Source organism: Vidua chalybeata, chromosome 24 (assembly GCF_026979565.1).
Source record: "Vidua chalybeata isolate OUT-0048 chromosome 24, bVidCha1 merged haplotype, whole genome shotgun sequence".
Taxonomy (NCBI): domain Eukaryota; kingdom Metazoa; phylum Chordata; class Aves; order Passeriformes; family Viduidae; genus Vidua; species Vidua chalybeata.
The window spans coordinates 1953802-1977252 of NC_071553.1; the positions used below are offsets into that span (position 1 = coordinate 1953802).

At 45.4% G+C, this 23451-nt stretch overlaps 1 protein-coding gene and 1 long non-coding RNA gene across 6 annotated transcripts; one reads left to right on the forward strand and one right to left on the reverse strand.

Annotated features, from left to right (window-relative positions):
- Positions 1-4124: 4124 nt before the first annotated feature.
- Positions 4125-10464, reverse strand: LOC128799508 (sperm-associated antigen 4 protein-like). Of its 5 annotated transcripts, XR_008434746.1 has the most exons (9): positions 10316-10464; positions 9519-9583; positions 8887-9018; positions 8662-8702; positions 7514-7622; positions 6900-7066; positions 6480-6569; positions 5111-5614; positions 4125-4706 (listed from the first exon to the last, which is right to left on the reverse strand). XR_008434746.1 is itself a non-coding variant. In XM_053963980.1 (8 exons), exons 1-8 carry the CDS (start codon positions 10321-10323, stop codon positions 5468-5470), a joined length of 756 nt encoding a protein of 251 aa, XP_053819955.1. In that variant the 5' UTR covers positions 10324-10464; the 3' UTR covers positions 4125-5467. The 5 variants fall into 5 exon arrangements, 4 of the variants coding, with proteins under 4 accessions (XP_053819955.1, XP_053819954.1, XP_053819956.1 ...); XM_053963980.1 differs by having other exon boundaries at positions 4125-5614; positions 8887-9015; XM_053963979.1 differs by having other exon boundaries at positions 4125-5614.
- A 126-nt stretch (positions 10465-10590) lies between these two features.
- Positions 10591-13149, forward strand: LOC128799552 (uncharacterized). The gene is made up of 3 exons (XR_008434756.1): positions 10591-10680; positions 11734-12231; positions 12918-13149. It is a non-coding gene; the product is annotated as an uncharacterized LOC128799552 (long non-coding RNA).
- Positions 13150-23451: the final 10302 nt, after the last annotated feature.

Here is a 23451-nt window from a genome sequence, read left to right on the forward strand (position 1 = left end):
AAAAGCCATACATGCAAGAAAAAGCGAAATACAGAGGTAACACACTCCTTCCCATCAGCAGGAAGATGTTCAGCCACCTCCAGGAAACCAGGCTCCACCATTAACAGTGGTTCAGGAAAACAAACACCATCAGTCAGGAAAACAAACACCTCCTTCCTTCTTCTTCCTTCAGGTTTATACTTCGAGCAGGACACTGTGTATGATCTGGGATAAGCCGTGGTCAGTGGGGGTCAGCTGTCTTGGCTGCATTCCCCATCATGGTTTAGGAATAATATTCCCCAATTTAGTATTCCCATTAAAAAGTCTACAAGCTGCTCCCCTCATCTTCTCTGATCCCACCTTGAGATAAAAAGAATTTACTGGGAACAGCAATCAGTTAAGAATAGACCATGAAAAATGGCCTTGAATAGAACCTCCTGCAAAGGAGGTGAAGAAGGAGTAGCCAACTTTATGTTCTTAATTCATCTTCCTACTATCCCTTGTAGAACAATAAACTACATACAATAGAAAGAAACCTGATTTATTATGTTTTTGTTTGCATGGACTGTTTATTACAAGCCATGGCTGATCACTGGACATTAACTTCATTAGTCACTACCTCAAGATGGCTGCCTTTGACACCAGTTTTCTTTCTCCTACTGCATGCATCAAAAAGCTCAACAAAATGAGGATAAGAAAAAAGTCTTGAAAGGTAAAAGTAAAATGAGGCAATGGTTATCAAAGACATAATGCTAAGAAGATATGGCACAGCTGAGTAGCAGGAGTCTCTCATATTGGTGTGTCTGATGAAGAAATAGCAAAAGGTGACTGTGCTGGGTGTGGCTGAGGGAATTTCCCTCCCTGGCTGGCATGGGGCTGTATTTTGGATTTGTGCTGAATGTAGGGACGATAATGGAGATGTTTTTGTTATTGCTGAGTGTCACCCTTACTCCAAGCATGACACAAGAACAGATGAGAGACCGAATTGCAAGAGGAGAAAAAGAAACTTTAATACAAAGGATTCTCTGGCTTATATAGACCAATATGATATATTCTACTTGATTGGCTAGTTAATAAAAACATCTTTCTCACACAACGTCCTTGAGAAGAACAAGAAAAACAAGGTGGAAAGACACCACCTGCAGATTGTTTAGACTAACAAGCTATCACATTCCTACAATTCCCTAAAAATTCTCACAAGCCACTGTGAGAAACAATTGCCATTTCTCTCTCCCTGACCAGGCTGGCATTCACAGCTGAGCACTGGTCACACAGAGGCAAGGACTTCTCTGCTTTTCATACTGCCAGGCTGGCAGGGGGGCTGGGAAGGAGACACATGGGAAGTTGGGAAGGAGACAGAGCTGGGAGAGATGACCCAAAGTGATCAAAGGCATGTTCCAGACCACATAACATCATGCTCAGTATTTAAAGTGGGGGGCAGAAGGAAGGAGGGGAGGGTTGTTTGGAGTGATGGTGTTTGTCTTCCCAAGTCACTGTTATGTGTCCTGGAACCCTGCTCTCTCTGGGATTTTTGAACACCTGCCTGCCCTGGGAAACGGGGAGTGAATTCCTGGGTTTGCTGTGTTTGCACACGTGGCTTTTGCTTTCCATATTAAACTGTCTTTATCCCAAACCATGAATTTTCCAGCTTTGACCCTTCTGATTCTCTCTGTTCCTTCTGGCAAGGGAGCGAGGCTGTGTGGGGCTTGGCGGCTAAACCAGGACATTGGCTGACAAACTCAGGATGCAGGAATTATATTCCCTCTACATGTTTTCAGGCTTCTCAGTCCTTGAAAGTGTCCTCTGTGGTTTATTTCCTCCTCTAGCTCCAAAGCAAGCTGTTTATCTTTTCATGCTATCAATGCTGCCACACAGCTTTGAAGAAGGAAGGATTGAGGGTTGAGTATTTTGGGAGAGGGTTTTGGATGAGGTGTTGAATAAAAGAGTTTCTTTTTTCTTCTCTAGCAGTCATAGAGGACATTTGCAGGAGAAATCATTTCACTGGTTTCTTTATGTATTTTTGTATCAACTGCCATCACACCTAAGTTGGAGAAAATTGTGCAAAGGCTTCACCTTTGCCGTGAATTCCAGGGAAAAAAGGAGTCCATGCTTCTACAACCCTCTAGCTCAGTGAGGTGCTTATGGGGGTCCTCTTGTTGGAAATTATAACAAGTTTAAATTTTTTTTGATAACTTTAGTCAGGGGTTTTGTTTGCCTTTGCCCAAATGGAAAGGAATTGAAGTTTCTTCTCAAAAGACCGTTTCACCACTCCAGACCTGATGAGCTTAACATCTCTGCAGGCTGGGGGTAGCACAGAAGATACACAAAAGGTAATGACCATAAACAACCATCAACTCCAAACATAACTCCTGATCTGGGAAAAGATAGATAAGAGATAGATAAGAATGAGGATCTAATTAGCATCGGAGTCCAAGAGATCTGTAACCAATAAGAAATCAAATACTACGAACTGTAACTTGGAATCAATGAACTTTGAACCAATGGATCTCTATGGGTTTTGACTGTTAAAAGCTTGTGAAAAATCTGGTAAAATTCCCGTGTCATGGATTTTCCCTGCACAACCCGGGCTGTGTGGATGAAATTATTTCTGTTGCATATCCTGGCCAGAACAACTTCCTGTCCAGAATGAAGTAATGTATTGATTCCCTAACACTAAAAATGTTGTTGGAGAGTTTTTGTTTTTCCCACAGTTTCAGTGATGACTGTGGTTTATTCTAGACAAGTTTTTGTTGTTTCTGGGAAAGGGATCTCCTTTACTAAGGCACTTTTAGATCGTGTTGCCTGGAGACAGCTTGTTTAGTGTAAAATTTCAGTGCTTGGCTTTACACTTGAGTAAATGGTTCTGAAATGAATGACAGGTATTATAAAATTTGGAAATAACTGTGAAATATGTATTTGTTATTTTATTTACCCTTGCATAGTCCAGAATTTGTTTCCAAGATCCACTTTGTATAATAGGTTGGACTTTTGCACAACTTTGTGACTTGAGATTTAGCTGTCAGATAAGAATTCAACTTGAAATCTTCTAGGAAATGAAAAAGAAAAAGAGCCTCACATTCACAACAATAGCTTTCCTGGATTATTTGAAGGAACAGTGGGAATTCTTTGGAAAAATATAACACCTGTAGCTTTTAGTTGCAGCAGGGTTCACTGCTCAGCTGTTCACTGCTCATTCTGTGCCATAATTTGAAGTTGGCTTCCTTACTAGTTGCTGGTGCTTCCATGTAGGATTGCTTTATTTGTCTGATTCATAAGGGAGGTGACAGTGACACTTGTTAGAGCTTTTGCTGCCAGGGGATTCCCTAGCAACTCAGACTTGAAGCTCAGCTGGGTAGAGTGAGTTACTTCCATAATCGGTCATGTGGAAGAATATTTTTTCCCTGAGTTGATTATTTTTGCATGGGAGTACTAAAAATGTTATTACCTCAGTTAAAAGTTCTTCCTTTTTTCATTTGAAACTCTGGGTTAAGGGGAAGAATGAAGATAATGCCATAAATAAAATTGTAACCAGATGATATATGGCCTACACCTGGTGAGCTAACACAAAGCCTGTTCCAGAATGACTGGCCTATGGAAACTGCACAATGCCTATTGTGTAAGAAGGAGAACTGGAAATTCACCAGCCTCAGTGTCCTGCCAACTCAGCGAGGTCACCTGGAACCTTGGGGTCCACAACCACCAGGGACCACCAGAGAGACCCCCAGGACAGAAGAATGAATGCATAAAGGAGGGGGGAAATATGGTAATGATTTGGGGGAAATCATACGTATGTATAAAAAATATATGTCTAAAAATCATATGTATAATCTTATGTATCATAGGTATAATCATATGTATCATATGTATATATGTATATGTCTAATCATATGTATATATGTATATGTATAATAATATGTATCATATGATTATCATATGAATGTTTCATCTGGGACAATCAATGAATATGTATAAAAAATACAGAATATAAACAGAAACTTTCCTGTACTCAACAGGCATGGCTTTGGGAGGAGCTATCCCCCAGTGCATCTGGCTGAATAAAGAATGCTGCTTTTTAATGCTACATTGCTGTTAAAGAGTCTTTTTATTTTACTGAATTCTTAGTAACAAAAAAATTGAATCCCTGTCTTAAGTGACGGTAAACCAGCACGAGGTTGCTACAAAGGGGTTTGCCGAGAAATCCTAGCTAAAAGTCATATGCCATAAGTCTGATGAAGAGCAGCTGAGGGAGCTGGGAAAGGGCTCAGCCTGGAGCAAAGGAGGCTCAGGGGGGACCTTGTGGCTCTGCACAACTCCCTGACAGGAGGGGACAGCCGGGGGGTCGGGCTCTGCTCCCTGGGAACAGGGACAGGAGGAGAGGGAACGGCCTCAAGCTGTGCCAAGGAAGGTTCAGGTTGGACATCAGGAGGAATTTCTTCACTGAAAGGGTGGTCAGGCCTTGGAAGGAGCTGCCCAGGGAGGTGGTAGAGTCCCCATCCTTTGCTTCCTTATTTACTGCTTACAGTTCTACTGATCAAACAAAAGTTGAAGTACAATTCCCAGGGCCTATGGCTTTATTTGTTTTAGTCAATAGTGCTAGGCTCTGGCACAAATTAGTCTCTCACTACACATCCACGGTCAAGGAGTAGATGTTTCCATGCATTCTGCCATTGTCTTAAACCGTGGACTTGTGGCTTCCACTCTGCTTCTGGGATAGGGCACGTATAGCACTGTGTCAGGGGTTTACAAGAGACAGGTTGGAAACAGCTGGTCATGGAATCATAGAATCATGGAACCATGGAACCTCTGACTTGGAAGGGACCCCTACACCTCTTCTGTCCTGCCTACCCCTCCCAAAGAGCCTGTAACTGTCCAGAAGAAACTGGTGAGGAACCTTTGGGTAATGAACCTTCTCCTTTTGAGTGAAGAACATTCTGGGTGAAGAAGCAGAACCCAGAATGTGGTCAGGTACTGGGACAGGTTCCCCAGTGAATTGGCTACTGCACCAAGTCAGCTGTCAGACATGTGGTGTGCTTGTTGGGATGCTCCTGTTCAGGGCCAGGAGTTGGACTTGATGATCCTTGTGGGTCCCCTCTAAGTCAGCAGATTCTGATTCACCCAGAAGTTTCTTTACCCAAATGGTTCTTCACTCAGAGCGTGGTTGGGCACTGGAGCAGGCTTCCCAGAGAACTGGTCATGGCACTGAGTCAGCTGTCAGACACATGATGTGGTTGTTGGGGCTGTCCTGTGCAGGGCCAGGAGTTGGACTTGATGATCCTTGTGGGTCCCTTTCAACAGAGGGTATTAAATGATTCTATAATTCCTAATATCTTACCTAAAACTCACCTGACATGGTCAGGTGCATCCTCTGCACCGTGCATCAGGTGCACGGTCCCACATGCATCCTCTAAAATCAACATTGGGCTACCGCATCATTCCCCCCCATTTCCCTCTTCCCCCTGCCCTTTCTTATTCTTTTGTGTTTTCTTCTTTATTTATCTTGGCCCTGGTTTGAGGCTTTCTGGTTTTCCATCTTTCCGTGAACCTTCACTTGGTAAATGCAGGTACACCATGGGTTTCCCCAGTTGCTCTTCACAAAAAGTTTGACCTGTGAAAAGGCTCTGGGGAGCAGCATGTTCTGTGAAGAGGGAAAAGGAGGGTGTTAAAATCAACAGTGAAATCAACATGTCATACCCTGCCAGCCCTTTTTCTGGTCAGGAGCAAGCTCCCAAAAGAAGCTGGGAGAAGCAATAGAGATCTGAAGCTCACTGCTGGTACTAGGGCTGCTGGGGAGGCTGGGGGCAAGGGAAGCACTTGGCATCCTCTGCAGGCTGGCCCAGCTGGGGCTGCTCCTCCTTTGCCTCTGTCCCTTGCTCTGTGCTGATACAGGGGCTGGGGACGTGCTCCTGTACATGGGGCTGGTGTGTCACCCACTGGTGTGTCACCCACTGGTGTGTCACCCACTGGTGTGTCACCCCACTAGTGTATCACCCACTGGTGTGTCACCCCACTAGTGTATCACCCACTGGTGTGTCACCCCACTGAGCCCCTGCCATGCCCTCTGCCTGCCTTCCTCCTGGCAGACTGAGAGCAACAGGAGAGAAGGGGCATTCTGTGCTTGGGGTGACACTGTCCAGCTTGTCAGCAGGGCACACAGTGGAACAACAGTGATGCCTGATGGCCTTTGCCACCACTTGTCCCCGTTTCTCCATGGCACAAGGTCTGTTTGCTGTTTGGGTGGTGTGGCTGCTTGTGCATCTGGCTTTTCTGAAGGCAGTGGCTGCAGCCAGAGACCTCTCAGGAGCTGTGTTGCCATGGGCCTGACCCTGTCCTTCAGCCACCACAACCATGTGCTTCTCTGCCCTCCAAGCCCCACCGGGTCTCTTTCAGCAGCGATCCAGGGCCCTCTGCCCAAGGAGGAAACATTTGCACCTTCCCTGCCAGGGACTTGCAAGAAAACCTGTTTTGCTCCCTGGCACCTGGCCCCCACGTGTTGAGCATACCTTCCGAGGGAAAGTCTGTGTGGGGTTTTTTTCCACATTGTAGGTGAACACCCCCAGGAGAGTTTCCTCTTCTCTGTCTGCATCCACTCCCTTGGAAGCAAAGCACAAGGAGAGCAAGTCGGGCTCATCCCAGCAAAGAGGGAATGTACAGGCTGGACCAGCCCTCGTATGTACCCAGCCTCTCCCAGGGCTCTGCCATTGCTTAGGGTAGAGCTCAGTCTCTGCCTTGCATTTTGGTCAAGAGCCCTTAGGTCAAGAGTCCTTGGCCAGAAGGAGTCTTAAGAAGAATGGACCTCTCGAGCACAGCAGTGCTCAGGAGAGTGCAGGACACAAAGCTCAGAGGATGCACAAAAGCAAGCAAGACCTCGCCTGAGCTCCCGCTCGGGCCAGACCCCCACCAGAAGTGCCCAGCAGACTTACCAAGATAGCAATGTCTCTGGGGGCACTGATGATGGCCCACTTGGAGAGGCATCTTTGGGGATGTGCTGCACTGTGATGGCAGTCAGGTAGACTCATGCTGGCAACTTGATGACAACCTGGCCCTGATGCCCTTTGAAAGCCCAACAGTTTCCTGGGAAAACATTTGGCTGCAACAGAATGCAAGAGCAGTGATGTGTGGGCCAAAGTGGGCTCAGCATGGCAGAACAGAGAATACTGGTTACAAAGCCATCCTACTCAGGGACCAACAGAAACACCTCTGCCCAGGGACTTTGTAGGGCATCCCTCCTGCTCCCGCCTCCCACCCTGGAACACAGTTCTTAGGGTTGACAGTGGAGACAGGGTGACCAGGTAGAAAGAAATCCTTTCACCCAGCTGTGGCCAAGGACTGTGGGCAGAATCAGTTTGGCTCCACTCCCCTCCGGAGAGGAACCACTGCTTCTCAGCAAGCCCAGCCCCATGTTCCAGCTCTGGTACCAGGAATCCAATCTACTGTGGGCTTCATCAGTACCACTGGGCTGAGGGGAGAGCCCCCAAGAATGGTTCCCAAATTCAAAGGAGAGAAGAAAACTGGTGGTTTCTGCTAAGATACCTACAGAATAGTATTAGGAAGGCTGGCAGTCCAGAAGAAGGGTAAAATCCTGCAGAGACAACTCTCTTTGCAGTCATAGGTCTGGGAAGTTCTTTGTGTGTCAGTGGTGGCTCCTGTAAGGAAGGGAGGGCAAATGGCTGCAAGCAGCTACAGACTGGCAGGGCTTGGTGCTCAGACACCATTTCTGGTGCCACTGGGCAGCTCCATGTCCTGTGTGCATCACCCTGCCCTGGGGGGCAATGACAGCAGCCACATGCCTGGTGACTGCCTCTCCCACAGGGCTAAGAGAGCTGGGAGGGAGCAAAGCACAAGCCAGCCATTCCTTCTCCAGGTGCAGTGGAGAGGAAGAGAGCCCCTCCATCCACACAGGAACGTTGTCATTTCTGTGCCGTGCCCCAGGAACGTGTGTGGAGGCAACCCCAGTCATTCCTTGTGGAGGCTGTGGGCAGGACACAGACAAGCACAAGGCAAGGAGACCGGGCTGCTCGTGTCCTTGCCAGAGCTCTTCAGGGCCCAGTCCGTCTTGACACAGGGTTCCAAGGTCATCTGGCTCAATTCCTGGGAAAGCCATGAGCAAACAGGCAAGGACCACGTCAGTGGACAGTTCAGCACGCTGCCAGCACCCACAGAGGCAGAGCTCGGTGTCAGCCATGCATGGCCAGCCATGCCCACAGAGCTGGCAAACTCTGCACTGCTGACAGGAGCCACGAGGAACAGGGTCTGTGGCCACAACGTTCTGACCCTACCAACAATACCAAGGAGAGCTTTCTTAGGGGTTCTGCCCAGCCAAGCCTCTTTCCCCAAAATGGCAGGGTCACCTTCAAACTACTGATCTCCACCCTCAGTTGAGTGACCTCTTCCAACAGATTCTGCAACTTTTGGGTTTCAATGAGAGTGTGTGAATTCGTGGAGGAACAGAAAAGCAGATCTTGTCAAAGCAGCCCATTCCTTCTGTGAAGCACCCGAGCTCAGTGAAGACACACACGTGCTTTCCCTGCTTTGCCAGTGCTTCTTTCCAGCAAGCTGAGCAAAAGGCCAAGGCAGGACAGAAGTACAGGAGCCGTTGCAGTTTGGAAACTGAGCACAGGTAGCACAAGGACAGCTGACACTTCTGCACACAGACATGGTTCCAGTTCAGGAAATCTCTCTTACCAGAAGGTTTTCAGTCCTGCTGGAAATACACATTGCAGCTTCTGAAAGAGAAAAATCTCGATTAGAACATCTACTGCCAGAGCCACTGTGGCTTCCCAGGGCAGACTACACAATCTGCTTCTTCTTTGGGTCATGCTGGGTAGAAGCAGAAGAGCCTCAGATTTATCCAGCCACCGTCAGCAACACTCCCTTGCAGGAGGTGCCTGTCCCACAGCAGTCACTGACCTCCACAAATCCCTTTGTCCACGGTGACCGTTCTGACAGGGCAGTCCTGCAGAAAGCACTGGCAGTTCACATCACCAGGCAGTCTTGAGTGGGGTTTGCAGCAAACCCCGAGGGCCCCTTGTCTGCTCCCTGCTGCCTTGGGGGTCAGGCAGGTTAGCTGAGGGGTTGGAACGTGGGGTGCAGAGAGAGGACGTGCCTCTGACTGAGGGCCGTCAGCCCAGGCTTCAGGGGACATGGCAGCACGGCCTGCAGTTGTGCTTGTTGCCCCAGTTCTACTCCCTGTTTCCCCTCACTTTAGCCAGCACCAGGACCAGGCTGTAGGGGATGGGAGAGGTACCTGCCCACCCCTCCCCTTGCACCCCCCCTCCCCTCAGGGCATCCCCAGTTCAGCTTTGGAAGTGACCTATGCCCTTCTCTCTCAACCTTGCAGCAAGCCCTTCAGTCCAGCGGCCAGAGCAGTAGCATGGCTGTGAGACTACCTGGGAGTCTTACTGGTGGTCCAAAAGGCAGTCAAGGGCACCCTCAGGAAGCACTTGGGCCACAGGAGCTTCCACACATAATGGCCCCGAAGGAAATCTGTTATCCAGCTCAGCCAGGCTGTCACTCTCAGTTGTTTGCACATGAAAACTCACCAAGAGCCACTGAGAGCAACACGATGAAGACTATAAAGCTCTTCTTCAGCTGCACCATCTTTTCCCTGAAAGAGAGGGAGTCCTGGGGCTATCAATTACCAACACTTAGGCAAACCCCTTCACAGCAAGGCAGCACAGGAGCTTTGCCTGACTTGGTCCCAGAGCTCTCCCACACCTGCACGGTCTCTTGCCAGAGGTGGGCCAAACCCTTCCCCTGCAGATGCTTGGCTCTCCCCTGAGTGCTTGGCTATGCAGCAGTTTGTCCTTCTGCAGCCAAAGCTGGAGGCTCAGGCTCTGGCACTGCTCAGGCAGTGGCACTGCCAAGAGGTTTTGCCTGAGACTGGCCACAGCACAAGCAGTGCTCAAGCTTCATCATCCAAGTGAGAGCCCTGGGCTGCTGATTAGGGAACACCCTCTGCTCTCCCCTCTGCTTGCACTGGCCCTCAGACATTCCCATCCTGCCCCTGTCCACAGTAGAAACATGTAGTGTGAACTCTGCGAGGATGACATGGGCTCAGAAAATTTCAAAGGCACCTGCCAAATAAGCTTAAAGAACACCTCTTGGAAAAGAAACCAGAGAAAAGTTATGCCTGTCTCTTGAGTCTCTTCTTCAGCTGGGACCTGTCCCCACAGAAAGGGGACTTCACACATCATGGGGCTGGTCTTCAGAAAACCTTCCAGCTTCCCCATGCTGCTCCAACCCCACTGACAACCACATCCAACCCCACTGACAACCCCACTGACAACCACATCCTGTTCCAGCCTGCCACCCTGGGTAGGTGCAGCCCACTTCATACCAGCTCATTGGGCAGTTGCTGAGCTCCACAGTCACCTCTGGTTTGGAAGACTGCAGTGGTTTGTGTGGTGAGCCTTTCTCCTCCCCTTCCCTCTGCGCTCAGCTCTGCCTCCTCAGCTGCAGCAGGACGTGATGTCTGCCCAGTGTGACAGCCACACAGCCACTCTGGGTTCTGTCCCCATGGCACAGGTCTGTGCAGGCAGCTGCTCTGACCTCACAGCCGTGGTGGCTCTGCTTTCACAATTGGGGTGCCCAGGGCAATAGCCACGTGGCAACTGTGCATCTGTGCGTCCCCATTTTGGTTTGCAAAAGGCCGTGCTGGGAGCTCTGCCTTAAGGTTAGATGGTTCATCCCACCACCTAACTAGTAAGTTATCTATAAACAAGCAAAGGATGCTTGCAGAGGGCCAGGAATCATAGATTCATCCTGCAATGATGGGATGGTTTGGATTGTGTGATGGATGTGTAATGCGATGGGTGACTCTCACAATTAAAAGGCAAATATCATGTATATATGTTAGGAGTTCTATAGATTTACAGTTATGTTTTACCCTCCTTGTGTTGTTATCAGGGGTGGGCTGGGTTTGGACATTTGGGAAGGTCAGCTCATTACCATGGCAACAGCTGCCCCCAATCAGTATGTCAGGCAGTGATCTCCAGCACTGGACAGCGACGGAGGAGTCTATGGAGAGAACTTTGGGAGGGGCTAAAGGGTTAAAAGGCAAAACCTCCACTGTGTGGATGAGCACAGGGTGGGAAAGATTCTCTGCTCCCGGTGCTGTAACATTTCTCTATTCAGTCTTCTGTTGTATTTTTGATAAGGTTTTAATAAACCTTTTAAACGTTTTTGGAAGTGAGTATCATTTCTCACAGATTGAAAGGCTGCTGCAGGGCTACACGTGCCTGAACTCTGGGAGTTATTATGGTTCAGCCTCAGCAGCACCAGTGTCACCAGGCACTTGTTCCCTGGGCTGGCACAGGAAGGGAGGCTGCTCCTGAGGCCACGAGCTGGGCCCTATTCACCTTACAGTAATGGAACCACACACCCTGGAACGTGTGAAGCCCAGTTTCTTACAGCTTTGTGTGTGAAAGACAGACTTTTGTTGCCCAGGAGGTAATTTTCTAGTTAGAACAACCATAACTTTCCTAACAGTTTCTGTTATCTATAAAAGTTTATTGCTGTTGCCTTTGCTGGACAGAAGTATTAACTTGAGCTTGTTTCCTCTATCCAGTTGTTCCAAGACTGTGGAAAATGTGTTATCTGCAGGACTTCTAACTTCTGCCAAATTGGGTCTGATCACAGTGCTGAAATAATTACCAGAGAGAGTGGATGCACAAATAGTGCCATTGCATTCATCTTGTTTCCTGCAACAACAAAATATGCTTAGCATCTCATTTCTTCTCCTTTTCCTCCTCCCAGCTTACCCTCAGTTGCATTGAGTGGTTTTTCCCTTCTGGTTTATAGCCTGGGCAATACCACCCTGCTCAGACCTGCGTTGCATGCAAGATCCCCTTTGTTCTCCAGGAAAAGGGAACCACGAAGACATGGCCTCTGTTGCCTCCCTTTCCCTTGCAAGTTACTGCAATCTGCTCTAGAAAGGATTGTGGTGATGGAGGGCAAAGCCCCTGGTACCCTCAGCACCTGATGGGTCACATGGTGCTGCTGTAAGGAAAGCCAAAAATGCCTGATGGACAAGCAAAGGAGACGTGCAGGAGGGCTGCAAGAAAGGAGTTCCCTTCACCCAGCTTCAGGCCTCCTACTGATGCACCTGTGGTGAGAAAGTGAGAGGACCAGGCTTTGCCAAGCACAACCACAGCAGCTGGAACAGCTTCTGGCATTTCTGATGGGCCGTCCAACAAAACATGCTCATGTATGCACCACAGTCTCACATAACTGAAGAAAGGACCAAAAAGCCAGGTGGGGACCCAAGTCCTTTGCCTAAAGCCAATAAGAGCTGTCATTTCTGCTTAGTAACTCCAGCTGCTGCTTGGAAGGCAGTGTGGCAGGACTTCCCCCCAGCACAGAAGAGCTGGTCTGTTCTGTCCATCAGCTGGTGCCGTAGCTCTGGGCATTGTCCTCCCATCACAGGAACTGAGGAGATAACCTGGGCTGGCCTGTCTGACTGGTGAGCTGTCCCTGGCTGCTGAGTTCTCTCTCTCTCTCTGGCACCAGGGGTGGAGCTCCCAGTGGACAATGAACAACTGGCCTTGAGAACAAGATGTGGGGATATAAGCTGGATTTCTGACTGACAGACACTTCACTTTACAAATTACAAAAGCTGCACAAACTTTCATGGAGGCAGAAGTGTGTTGCTCTGATTTTTAAAAGTATTAAGTTTTCTTTTATAGTTTTTTTAGAAGTTTTAAAGTTCTCATAAAACTTCTTTAACCTCCTAATAATGTTTACATATTTCTACTAGAGTTCTCAAGCACTGTTCATGTAAATAATGATTGTTTTGCATTCTTGTTTGTGGGAGGAGCGAATTGATGGACTATTGGTTTAACCAGTGTAGTTGGAGAGGTGGCAATTTCATCCTCCAATCCACTGTCCTTTTAGAATTTTATATATTAAAATCAGCTCTTTTTCTCTCTTAACTCACCAAGCTTCTGTGTACTCATCTCGTGTCCAAAAGCAACAGAAGTCTCCTACACACACCTTGGAAACGTGAAGGACTTCTCCCCAGAGTTTGGATGCAAATTCCACAGATATTTTCCCAGGAATTGAGTTGAAAGGACCTTATGTGTACTCCATCATCAATTCCATGCTAAGTTACATTGACCCCTAATCTATACCATTTCTTCACTAGCTGTAATAAAGGTACCTTTTTATCTACTAGCAGTTGGTTTTCTTTCATCCTGTGTAGTAACCGGTCTGTTTAAAGTCCTAAGTCTGTTAATCTTGTGTCTATCAATAAAGAATTCATTTTGTAATAGGCCTAATTGGCCATTCTTAAGAACTTGCAAGTCAGAGACATTTGGGGTGCAAGCCACCTCAAACAGAGCTACTGCCAGAAATGTGAGTCAAAGGCAGGACTTGTCTAAGCTCTCATCTCCATTTGTCACAACCAGTCAGGTGCTGACACTGAATTTTGTAATTAGAAGAAAACTCTCCTGTCTATTAAAAAAAAAGTTGCAAATATAGGAACATAACCAGTGACAGAGAGAGATGGCAACTGAGGCACCAAGGCAGTTTTATAAATATTGCTGTGGTGCCTCTTATGGATACACTTGACCCTCAGCTGTACTTTGGATCAGGCCAGCTATGGAGCAACGGGCCCCACGCCCTGTGGTGGATTTGTGAGCTGGAATGCTCCTGGCTTAGGTACAAGGAAGTGAAGCTGCCTTGTTAAAATATTTTTAAAGGTGGTTTCAAAGCCCAAAAGTGGAAAATAACTAAAGTACAGAAGAAGATAACAGAGCTAAAACAAAGACATCTATCTTCTCTAAACTATTGACTAGCAGCCAACTACTTCACTCTAATAAATGTTGCCATCAGGGAAAGGCAAATTTGAGCTGCCCCTGAGTGGCAGCTGGGCTGCATACCAGTGACTCTCCCCTTGAACTGGAGCACCACTCGAGGTTTCAGATCCCTCACCTGAAAATAAGAGGTCCTTCCATGCCCAAGGCAGAGAGATTTCTTAGTTGCAACAGATCCTCAGTAAGTAACTGATGGCATGCTGAATTAATAAAAAAAAAAAAAATCCATGTAGCTGTTCAGTATTAACTATTATAAATTTTGTGTAGATAATTCCATTAAACATAAACCATTGTCATAATCTGAGGCTAAGATTAGACCTAGCTGAATCCAGGCTTTGTGTGGAGGTTAGAAAGCACAGGGGTCCACTCTGAACCTCATTGCAACAGTCTTCCTCACCCTCTGAACCTTCCTTAGGGAGCTGGGCTCTTGTGCTTCCCTTTCCTCTTCTCCCTCCTCAGCTTTGGCCAGCTGAAGAACATAAACTGGAACCCCAGAATAGTTTGGGTTGGAAGAGACCTGGGAGATTGTCACATTAAGCCTTTTTCTGACCCAGAGATGGGGTAATTGAGAGGCATTTTAAAAACTTTCATTCCATTTTCAATCTCATGAGAAGGGTGAAACAATACAGATGTTATAATTCACGCCATCACAATCAGAAGCCAGCCATTTCCTAATTACAAAACATTGTAAGCATTTCTTGGCCTATCAGCTTTTGCTGCACCAAGCTGTAAATGCTTTAAAGCAAATAATCTAAAATTACCCCTCGTGGGTCCTACTGCAATGCATCTTTTGTAGTTCTATTTCTCCAAAGTATCTAGTCTTATTTGTAAGGCCATCCTTTGAAATTAGTTTAATTTCTCTCTCAACAATGTCTGTCCTATTCCACGTGAGCCTTCTGTCAGGCTTTGAGAATTCTCTACAAATCCATTTCGCACAGGAGATCATCCTGTTCCACCCTCTGCCATGGCAGGGACACCTCCCACTGTCCCAGGCTGCTCCAAGCCCTGTCCAGCCTGGCCTCGGGCACTGCCAGGGATGGGGCAGCCACAGCTGCTCTGGGCACCCTGTGCCAGGGCCTCACCTCTCCCACAGGGAGGAATTTCTTACTAATATCCAATTTAAATCTACCATCTTTCAGCTTAAAGCTGTTCCCCCTTGTCCACTCAGTCCTTGTCCAAAGTCCTGCTCTCTTGCAGGCTTCCTTCTCCTAGCAGTTTTCTTGGTCATCTCAGCTTTCTGCCTTCCAGGTAAGTAGATTATCTTAACAGGATAAGCATGGCACTGGTAAGCAAATATTTAAACTGTCATTTTAAAGATAAGAATTATAAAGGAGGGGGAAAATGACAGCTAAATGGAAAGTAAAAGTTTAATTTAGTGCTTAAACAACTTGTGTCCTTATGCTGTACCTGCAGCAGATCTGTATACCAGATCATGATAAATCCAAAAATCCTTCTGCTAATCTTTGAAATGAAGAGCTAACTTCATCTGAAGGAAAACAAAATCTATATATGCAAACATTGCCATATGTTTATAGGGCCCTCTCAGCACCAAGTTTCTCTTATGGCACCGAGAATTTGCTGGTATGGAAAATTACACTTTTTAAGTGCTATTTTAAAGTAATTTACACTTGAATCAACAGAAGTAAGAAAACGGTCAAGAATTTGACTTGCAGAATGGGATATGATTCATTACTTTCTCAGCAGCTTTTAATCTGGTTGAAGTTTACACCTATTTGGGAACGACATGCTTGTATTTGGCTGGTCAGACACACAGTTGGCTGGCTTGGTCAGCCCTGCAGTTCTTCAGCCAGAGGAGAGAAGGAACTGAGGAAGAACTAAGCAGAAGAAGGCCAGCAGGTTTAGGTTCCAGCTGACTTTCACCTCAGTGCATCACTTCAGTGCAGAATTAAGCTTCTACCAAAAAAATCAAAGCAAAACAACAACAACAACAAAATAAACCAATTAAATTTAAAATAAAATTAAAGCTTTAATTTTTAAAAAAAAAAATTAAAATTGCATCTCTACCAAGATATTGGCTCTTCTAGGAAATGTCTTTGCTTCACCAAAAAGCTCTTTGGCCCCAATGGTTTTCTCCTGCTGCAGGAACAGGAAATATTTGGAATCTTGCACAATTGCACAGGAAAGCTGTTGCCCCTCGGCCCTGCAGCTGTGAGGGGCGATGCTGCAATGCCACGTTCACCTGTACCTGCAGCTGTCCCTGCTCACGCCCCAAGAGATCACAGCTGAGCCATGTCAGGAAAAAAAATTTCCACTAAGTTTTCTCCTCCATGTCATAATTATACAACATGAATACCTAAAAAAATGATCATATTGACTGCTCCCTCAGAGCCAGGAGGGATTTGCACTGCTGGAATTTTCATACCACTCAACAGGCAAAAGAGAAGCCCTTTTATTGCTTTTTATTCTTTCACACTTTTTCCATGAAACCTTTTTTCCACTCCAGCTCAACATCTCTTTAAGTGGAAAAGTCCTGTCCACCACACACTTGTCATAAATTTGGAAGGATATGACTTGAGTTTCAGATAGATCTGTATTTATTAAATTACACACTTTTAAAAGCAAAAACAAAAGGAAAAAAAGTGTTAGTGAAGAAGATTATTCTCTATCTTGACTGCTAGGCTCTTGAGCTGCCTGTGTTTAGCATTAATGTCTCTGTATTTCTAGGTCTTGATTGCAACAGCTCTGTTAATTGTGGATATCAGTGAGAGATTATCTGACTTTCACCAGCTCAGGCGTTCCACCTACACTTAGTCACAATCAAAGATTTGTTCTGCGCTTTTTTTTTTTTTTTTTTTTTTTTTAATGTTTAAAAGGTTAGAATCCACTGCTCCAAGCTATAATGGGCAAAAGAGCACATTTTAAGTGAAATTAAACCATGCTTCTCTCAATTTAAATAGAAAAAGATAGCTCTGTTGGTACATTCCTATACAAGAATGGTAGCACCTGCAACTTCACAGACATCCATAAAATATTTTTGTAAACATCAAATTACTAAACATAGTACAACATCCTGTGCAATCAATCAACATTTTCCTTTCTTACTACAAAATTTATGTCTCATAAACCTGAACTAATAATCAATCAAATCTGGAGCCCTGGTTGTGGTCCCAGGGAATGGGCACAGCCCCAAGGCTGCCAGGGCACCAGGAGTGTTTGGACAGTGCTGTCAGGGATGCACAGGGGGGATTTGGGGGTGTCTGTGCAGGGCAGGGTTTGGACTCAATGATCCCTGTGGGCCCCTTCCAAATCAGGAGATTCTATGATTTTATGATTTCCTTCTCAAGCTGTCAGCTGGCACTTGCTACCTAGCAGGAATAAAAACAATTCAATTTACACGAAGCACAGCAGTGTGTGAATCTTCTCTGTGAAGTCCTGTATTCACAGGAACAGCTGGAGGCAATGACAACCTGCAGGGGTGGCTGCTCTAGGGACATGCTGTGTTTGCTGCACAGGGCTTATGGTGAAATCTGCAAACTGAGCACTGCAAGACCTCTCGTGTCCCTGTTCCCTTCCCCTCGGTTTGGTGTGTGTTCTGGTTTGAAAGCAAAACCACTGAGACACTCCAAGTCAGAAACACAATTTATTGGGGAAAGGGAAAAGAAACAAAATCCATGCAATAATACAACAGGAAAATCACCGACAGTGTCAGAATACAACCTGACACCCTGTTGGTCAGGGTGTTGGTAGCAGTCCAAATTGGATTGGCTGCAGTGCTCCTGGAGGGGCAGATGTGGTTCTGTGGGAGCAGTGGTCCTGCAGAAGGGTGTAGTCGATCCAGTGGAAAACCCCAGCTGTTCCTCTTGGGAACCTGTGGAAAGGCTGAGTCTGGTGTCCCCAGAACCCGGATTATATCCAGGTAGGAATGCTTGGCTCCTCCCTCTGGACGGAGCATCTCCCAATGGGATGTTCCAGTTCTTATGAGTCACACAGTGACATTCAGTAGCCCATTATCAGCAGATGTCTCCCCTGGGAGAGACATCCCTGGTTGTGAAAGAGATAAGGAAAACTGCTCACTTAACCGAAAACAACTGCTACACAGATGGCAATAGAAAACATCTTGCTTCTCAATCTGGGACAGTGTGACAGCTCATTTCACCAGAAAAGGTGAACCACAAAAATAGCCTCACACAAGGAAAGGCAGAGGAGAGGATAGGGGAAGAGGTGAAAAGCAAACACACAGAGCAGCTGTGCAGGTGCCTTCAATCCTGAGAGCTGCAGCCCACTTGAAAACCACATTTCCAGCCTTCAGAGTGAAAAGCACGGAATCACCAGCAATAAATTAGAGAATCAGACTGGTTTGGGTTGGAAGGCACCACAAACATCACGTCCTTCCACCCCTGCCATGGGCACAAACTCATTTGTTAGAGATGAGCAGTGAGATGCTTGGCTCTCACAATGAGGGGTGAACATTGTGTGTGTGTTAAGAGAAGTTTTGTACACGCAGAGTTGTGTTACTGGAATGTGTCCTCCCCTCATTGTTATCATGGGATGGCCTCGGTACTCGGGGCATTTGGGAGGGTTGGCTCGTTACTGTGGCGACACCTGAGCTCCAACTGAAGTGGACATTTTTGAAGTTCACTTGAGTTAACAAAATGAATTAAGCATTGAAATTTTAGCTTGTAGAATTATGTGTTAAATTTTAACCTTTTACTTAAGAAACCTTTGCCATGGTACAAAGGGCATAGGAAAATGCAAATTTCTGAAGCTTCTTGCATAAAGAACAATACCAGAGGAGGCAAAGAACCCAGATAAAGAAGCTCCTCTGTCTCCAAGCCTATCAAGACTGACAGACGTACTCAGATAAGCACCAAAGGACCAAAAGCACACGCGCAGAGAGGAAAAGTTCAAAAGTTCAATCATGAGGAAGACCACGATCTTCAGCCTCAGGACCACCGAGAGACCGCTGTGTGACCACCACAGCAAACCACGTGTGCCCAGAAGGGCGTGAGAGGCGAGGACAGGCGGGGCCAGGGGTTGAATATGCATGAAAAAGTTGTGTAATGTATTGCATATGGAACATCTTTGGGAATAAAGGGGTGGGTCAGACTGAGGCTCGGGGCACAAGTTTTGGAGAGCTATCTCACTTGTGCCGGGCGCTGGCATACATACCCACTTCATAACTACCCCAGGTTATGGAGTATATTTATTTATTCCATTTATTGCTTCACAACCGAGGTGTAAGGAAGTGATCTGCACCCCTGGGCAGCAAGGAAGGGTCACTGACAGGACTCTAGGAGGGGCTGGAGATGTAAAAAGGGGAGCATCCATCTTGCAGATGAGCACGTGGCTGGTAGTCACAGGGGCTCCCAGCGCTGTAATTTTTCCTTATTTAGTCCTTTTGTTGTATTTTTGTTAAGGTTTAATAAACCTTTAACATTTTAAAAGTGAGGGTCATTTCTCACACACTGTTCCAGGGTGCTCCAAGCCCTGTCCAAGCCACCCTTTGACACTTGCAGGGATGGGGCAGCCACAGCTCTGGGCAATCTGTGCCAAGGCCTCTCCACTCTCATGGGGAAGAATTCCTTCCCAATATCTGATCTAACCCTGCCCTCTCTCAGTGGGAAGCCATTCTCTCCTTGTCCTGTCACTCCAAGCCTCTGTCCAAAGCCCCTCTAAATTTTTTTTTTTCTTGTAGGCCCCTTTAGACACTTGGAAGGGCCTCTAAGGTGTCTCCAGAGCTTTCTCGTCTCCAGGCTGAACAGCCCCATCTCTCAGTCTGTCTCCAGAGCAGAGGGGTTCCAGCCCCGTGACCATTCCAACAGGTCAACATCATCCTGTGTTTGGGGCCCCAGAGCTGGACAGAGACCCCAGGTGGGAAAAATTCACACTGAAGCAGAGAATAGAACTCTCTAAGTAGTTAAAGTTACAAAGTTATATTTATAGGCAGTGTCGGACACACGAGGAGTCGCCTCCCAAAGACATGCAAAATCACAAAGCCCCAGCTCCCTTATTGTAGGAAATGGATTTGTAGAAAATTGTCAAAACCTGACAGAAGGCTCAGATAGTGTGAGCCTCACATCTGTGTGCAAACCTCGAGATAAGAAATGCTGATTTAGAAATGCCATGGAATAGGACAGACATTGCCGAGAGAGAAATGGAAATAGAAACAAGTTTCAAAGGACGGCCTTGCAAATAAGACAAAACAATGTAGAGAAATAGAACTATGAAAATGCATTGTAGTAGGACGCACAAGGGGTAATTTCTGATGATTGGCTTTAAGGCATTTGCAGCATGGTGTGGCTAAAGCTGATAGGTCAAGAAACACTTATAATGAATTGTAATTAGGAAATGGTTGGCTTCTGATTGTGATGGCGTGAATTATAACATCTGTATTGTCTCACCCTTCAAATGAGACTGAAAATAAAATAAAGGTTTTTAAAATGTCGCTCAGTTGCCCAATCTCTGGGTCAGAAAAGGGCTTAATCCGACATGTTATTTACCCAAAAAAGTCTTACATATTCATATAATTTTCTGGAATGTCTATATATATTCATTACCTAGCCCTGCCTACCCCCACTTCATATTAAAATGTATTTAAATTAGTTCAAAGTTCCTTCACACACAGTTCTTCAAATGGTAGGTGGGTTTTGAAATGGGAGTGGTCTTCTTAAGATGAAGGCAAAGATGTTTTCCTCAATTTGACCTTTTCACTTTTGTGTGTGTCAGGCTTTCTGACCCCTGGGCTGCAGTCCAAGCTCCCCCACTTGATCTTAGCTGGTTTCAGGGCACAGGTGCAAGGCACGGTTTCTTCATTTTCACAATAGCTCCAAATTTTTGTCCTGCTTCTTCAAACACAGTAAGACAAGTAAGTGATTTATATCTTAGCCTTAACTACTCCATCTGCTAATAACTATTCCCCATTACTTCTACTCTTCTTGGTATACTTTTAATAATCATATACCATTCCTATCCTCCTAACTAAATCTAGCTAAACTTTTTAATTCTTTTCGTTTCTTTAAACCCTTGATTTGATACCAGCATCACTGAGTTTCAAATACATCTGTATTTATTAAATAAATAAATGTACTTATTAAAGCATCACTGCTTTGGATAATTTTGGGTTCTGCAGAGGGATTTGACAAACCCGGGCTGCCCATGCAATGAGAACCAGATGGCCTCCTGCAAGGTCAGCCAGCAGGAAGCTCTTCCTTGGTTTCCAACAAGAGCAGTGCCAATCTGGTGGGGTGTTAAAGGCATTTCTCCTCTGCAAAGCCAAGAAGCAAACATTCACCACACCCCACGAAGGAGGGAGCAAACTGAGGCAGGACATCCCATCCACCCCTTTCAGAGTTACAACACTCAAGATAAATAGGGGGTGAGGAAAAGTAAATTTAAACAGTGGCCAGAGGCAGTTTTATAAAATGCATATAGGGGCCTGAGCCAAACCTCAGAAAGACTTTCAGTATTGATATTCTTGACTATTAGACCAAAGCCCAAACTTAAGTGATGGATTCTTCTCGCCAAATTGTGAGAATATCACTTAAATGGGATTACACAGGAATGAGAAAACACCAAAGGAAATAAAGGAGGTTGCTGGTTTCCTCCAGCCAGCCTGAAGGTGGCTCCAAAGTCACTTAGAAAAATAATAAATCCTTATCCTGGAATGTAAAGACACCACCGTGGTTCTCACGCAGAGCAGCGGAGATGGCCCAGCAGGACCATGTGCTGTCATTCCAGGTCAAAGAAAGGTGCAGGATACGTTTATGGGGCTGGTTTGAGGTATCCCTTCCGTCATTTGACAGCCTGGGAAAGGATGTGGTGGCACCTGAAGTTAAAATAGGTACTGAACATCACCCTGACTCCTGAGTTGCTTTCATCAATAAATTAAAAAGAAAAAGATTCCTTTCTCCATTGTGGAGGGAACAGGATCTCACAGGTGGATTCCAGCCACACCTGAGGAGGGCAGCTGGCAGGTGCTTGACTTTAAATGTGTGCTTACATCCTGCCAATGAGCTGTTAAAGGTCGTGTGAATCCGAGATCTAACAAAGACAGAAAATCTCCAGGAAACACTGCACTCCTTTTTTCAGTCCTGAAGGGCGCCACGTTCACGTTTCACTTTGGGGCAGTGTGGACGGGCTTGGCAGCTGCTCTGCAGGGCAAACGACTGAGCTAACAGAAGAAGAAATTGATAAAATACGAGTTTATCCAAAGCAAGGAAGAAAACAAGGCTGTTAGCTTTTATTTATGGAAACGAATAAAATAAACACATAGGGGATATTTGCAGTTAGAGAATATGTGCCTTAATAATTTGTTGTAAACTCTTGCCAATTAATTATTGTGAAAAACGCCAATCACTTGTTTTTAGAATTTTTAAAAGTTTAATATTAATTAAATGGTTATAAAATAGTAATACAATTAGAGTAATAAAAATTTAGAGTTAGGACAATTACAAGACAATAAAAAACAAAGAATTACGGACATCCAGATGCTCTCGGACACTAAGTCATGAAAAGCATGCTTTGTGAACAAAGAATAACCCTTAAAACAATACACTGTTGCATATTCATATGTACTTCATGGTTATGCATACATTCTATTTAAAACAAGAACCTCTGTCTGCTACATGTCAACTATTTATTTTAATCCCCACGGCATCTTCGAGTCTGAGCAAGGAAATTAGCTTCTTCTGATAAGAAAACCATCAATTCCTCTTCTCTGGAAGATTTAGGTGTTCTGTGACTGTTATCTCGAAGCGAGTATCTCATTCCTTAAAAAAAAAACCCATAGCTTCTATCTTAACTACTAAAGCTTCATTTTAACTGCAAAACTACATTTACCATACTATTAAAATGTTAACACAGCACTTCTAATCAATATAACCTAATACATACAATATTCAATTTAATATTTGCGAAAAGCCAATCATAAAATATGCTTTTTTCACAATGATTGACATTAATTGCTTTGTACCAATAAAATACAATAAGCTATTGCTCTGCCCAATGAATCTCATGAGCTGTTTTGATGCAACTAATGACTTAAGATCAAGCTTTGTTAAGAAGTATAAAACTTGAGAACGACTTGTAATAAAAAAGAAGCCATTGCTGTCACTGCACAAGTGTGTGTGTGTGGTGTGTCCATCTCTACAGCGACAGGCCCACACCCTGGAGCTTCTCAGACTCCAGATGGGAATTTGGAACGTTGTCCTGCCCCAAGAGGCTGCCAGAGCCCTGGCACAGCCGGGACAGCAGCTCCAGCCAGGATGGCAGCACCCATCAACCCACCCAGCTCTGCTCCTGGACCACAGCAGCCAGGACTCCTCAGGAAACAATCACTCTCTGACAGACCTCAGTTTTGAAAAAAAAAAATAGTCGATTCTGTTATAGATACATATTATAATATTGGCTTTTTGCAGATATTAAAATGGATTTTATATGTGTGGTGTTAAAGTAACTTCGTTATAAAGATATGGTTTTTATTTCTGTCGTTAATAAAGCTTAGACATAGTAGTGAAATAGGTGATATAAGTGTGCTTGTGTTAAAATGCCTGCTTGGATGTGTGAAAAATGTGTATTTTATGATTGGCTCTTTGCAAATATTAAATTGAGTACTGTATGTATTATGGAGGGTTATTTTGTAATACTGTATTAATGCTTTTTAAGTAGTGTGCTAAATATAATTTTAGGTTACAACATAACG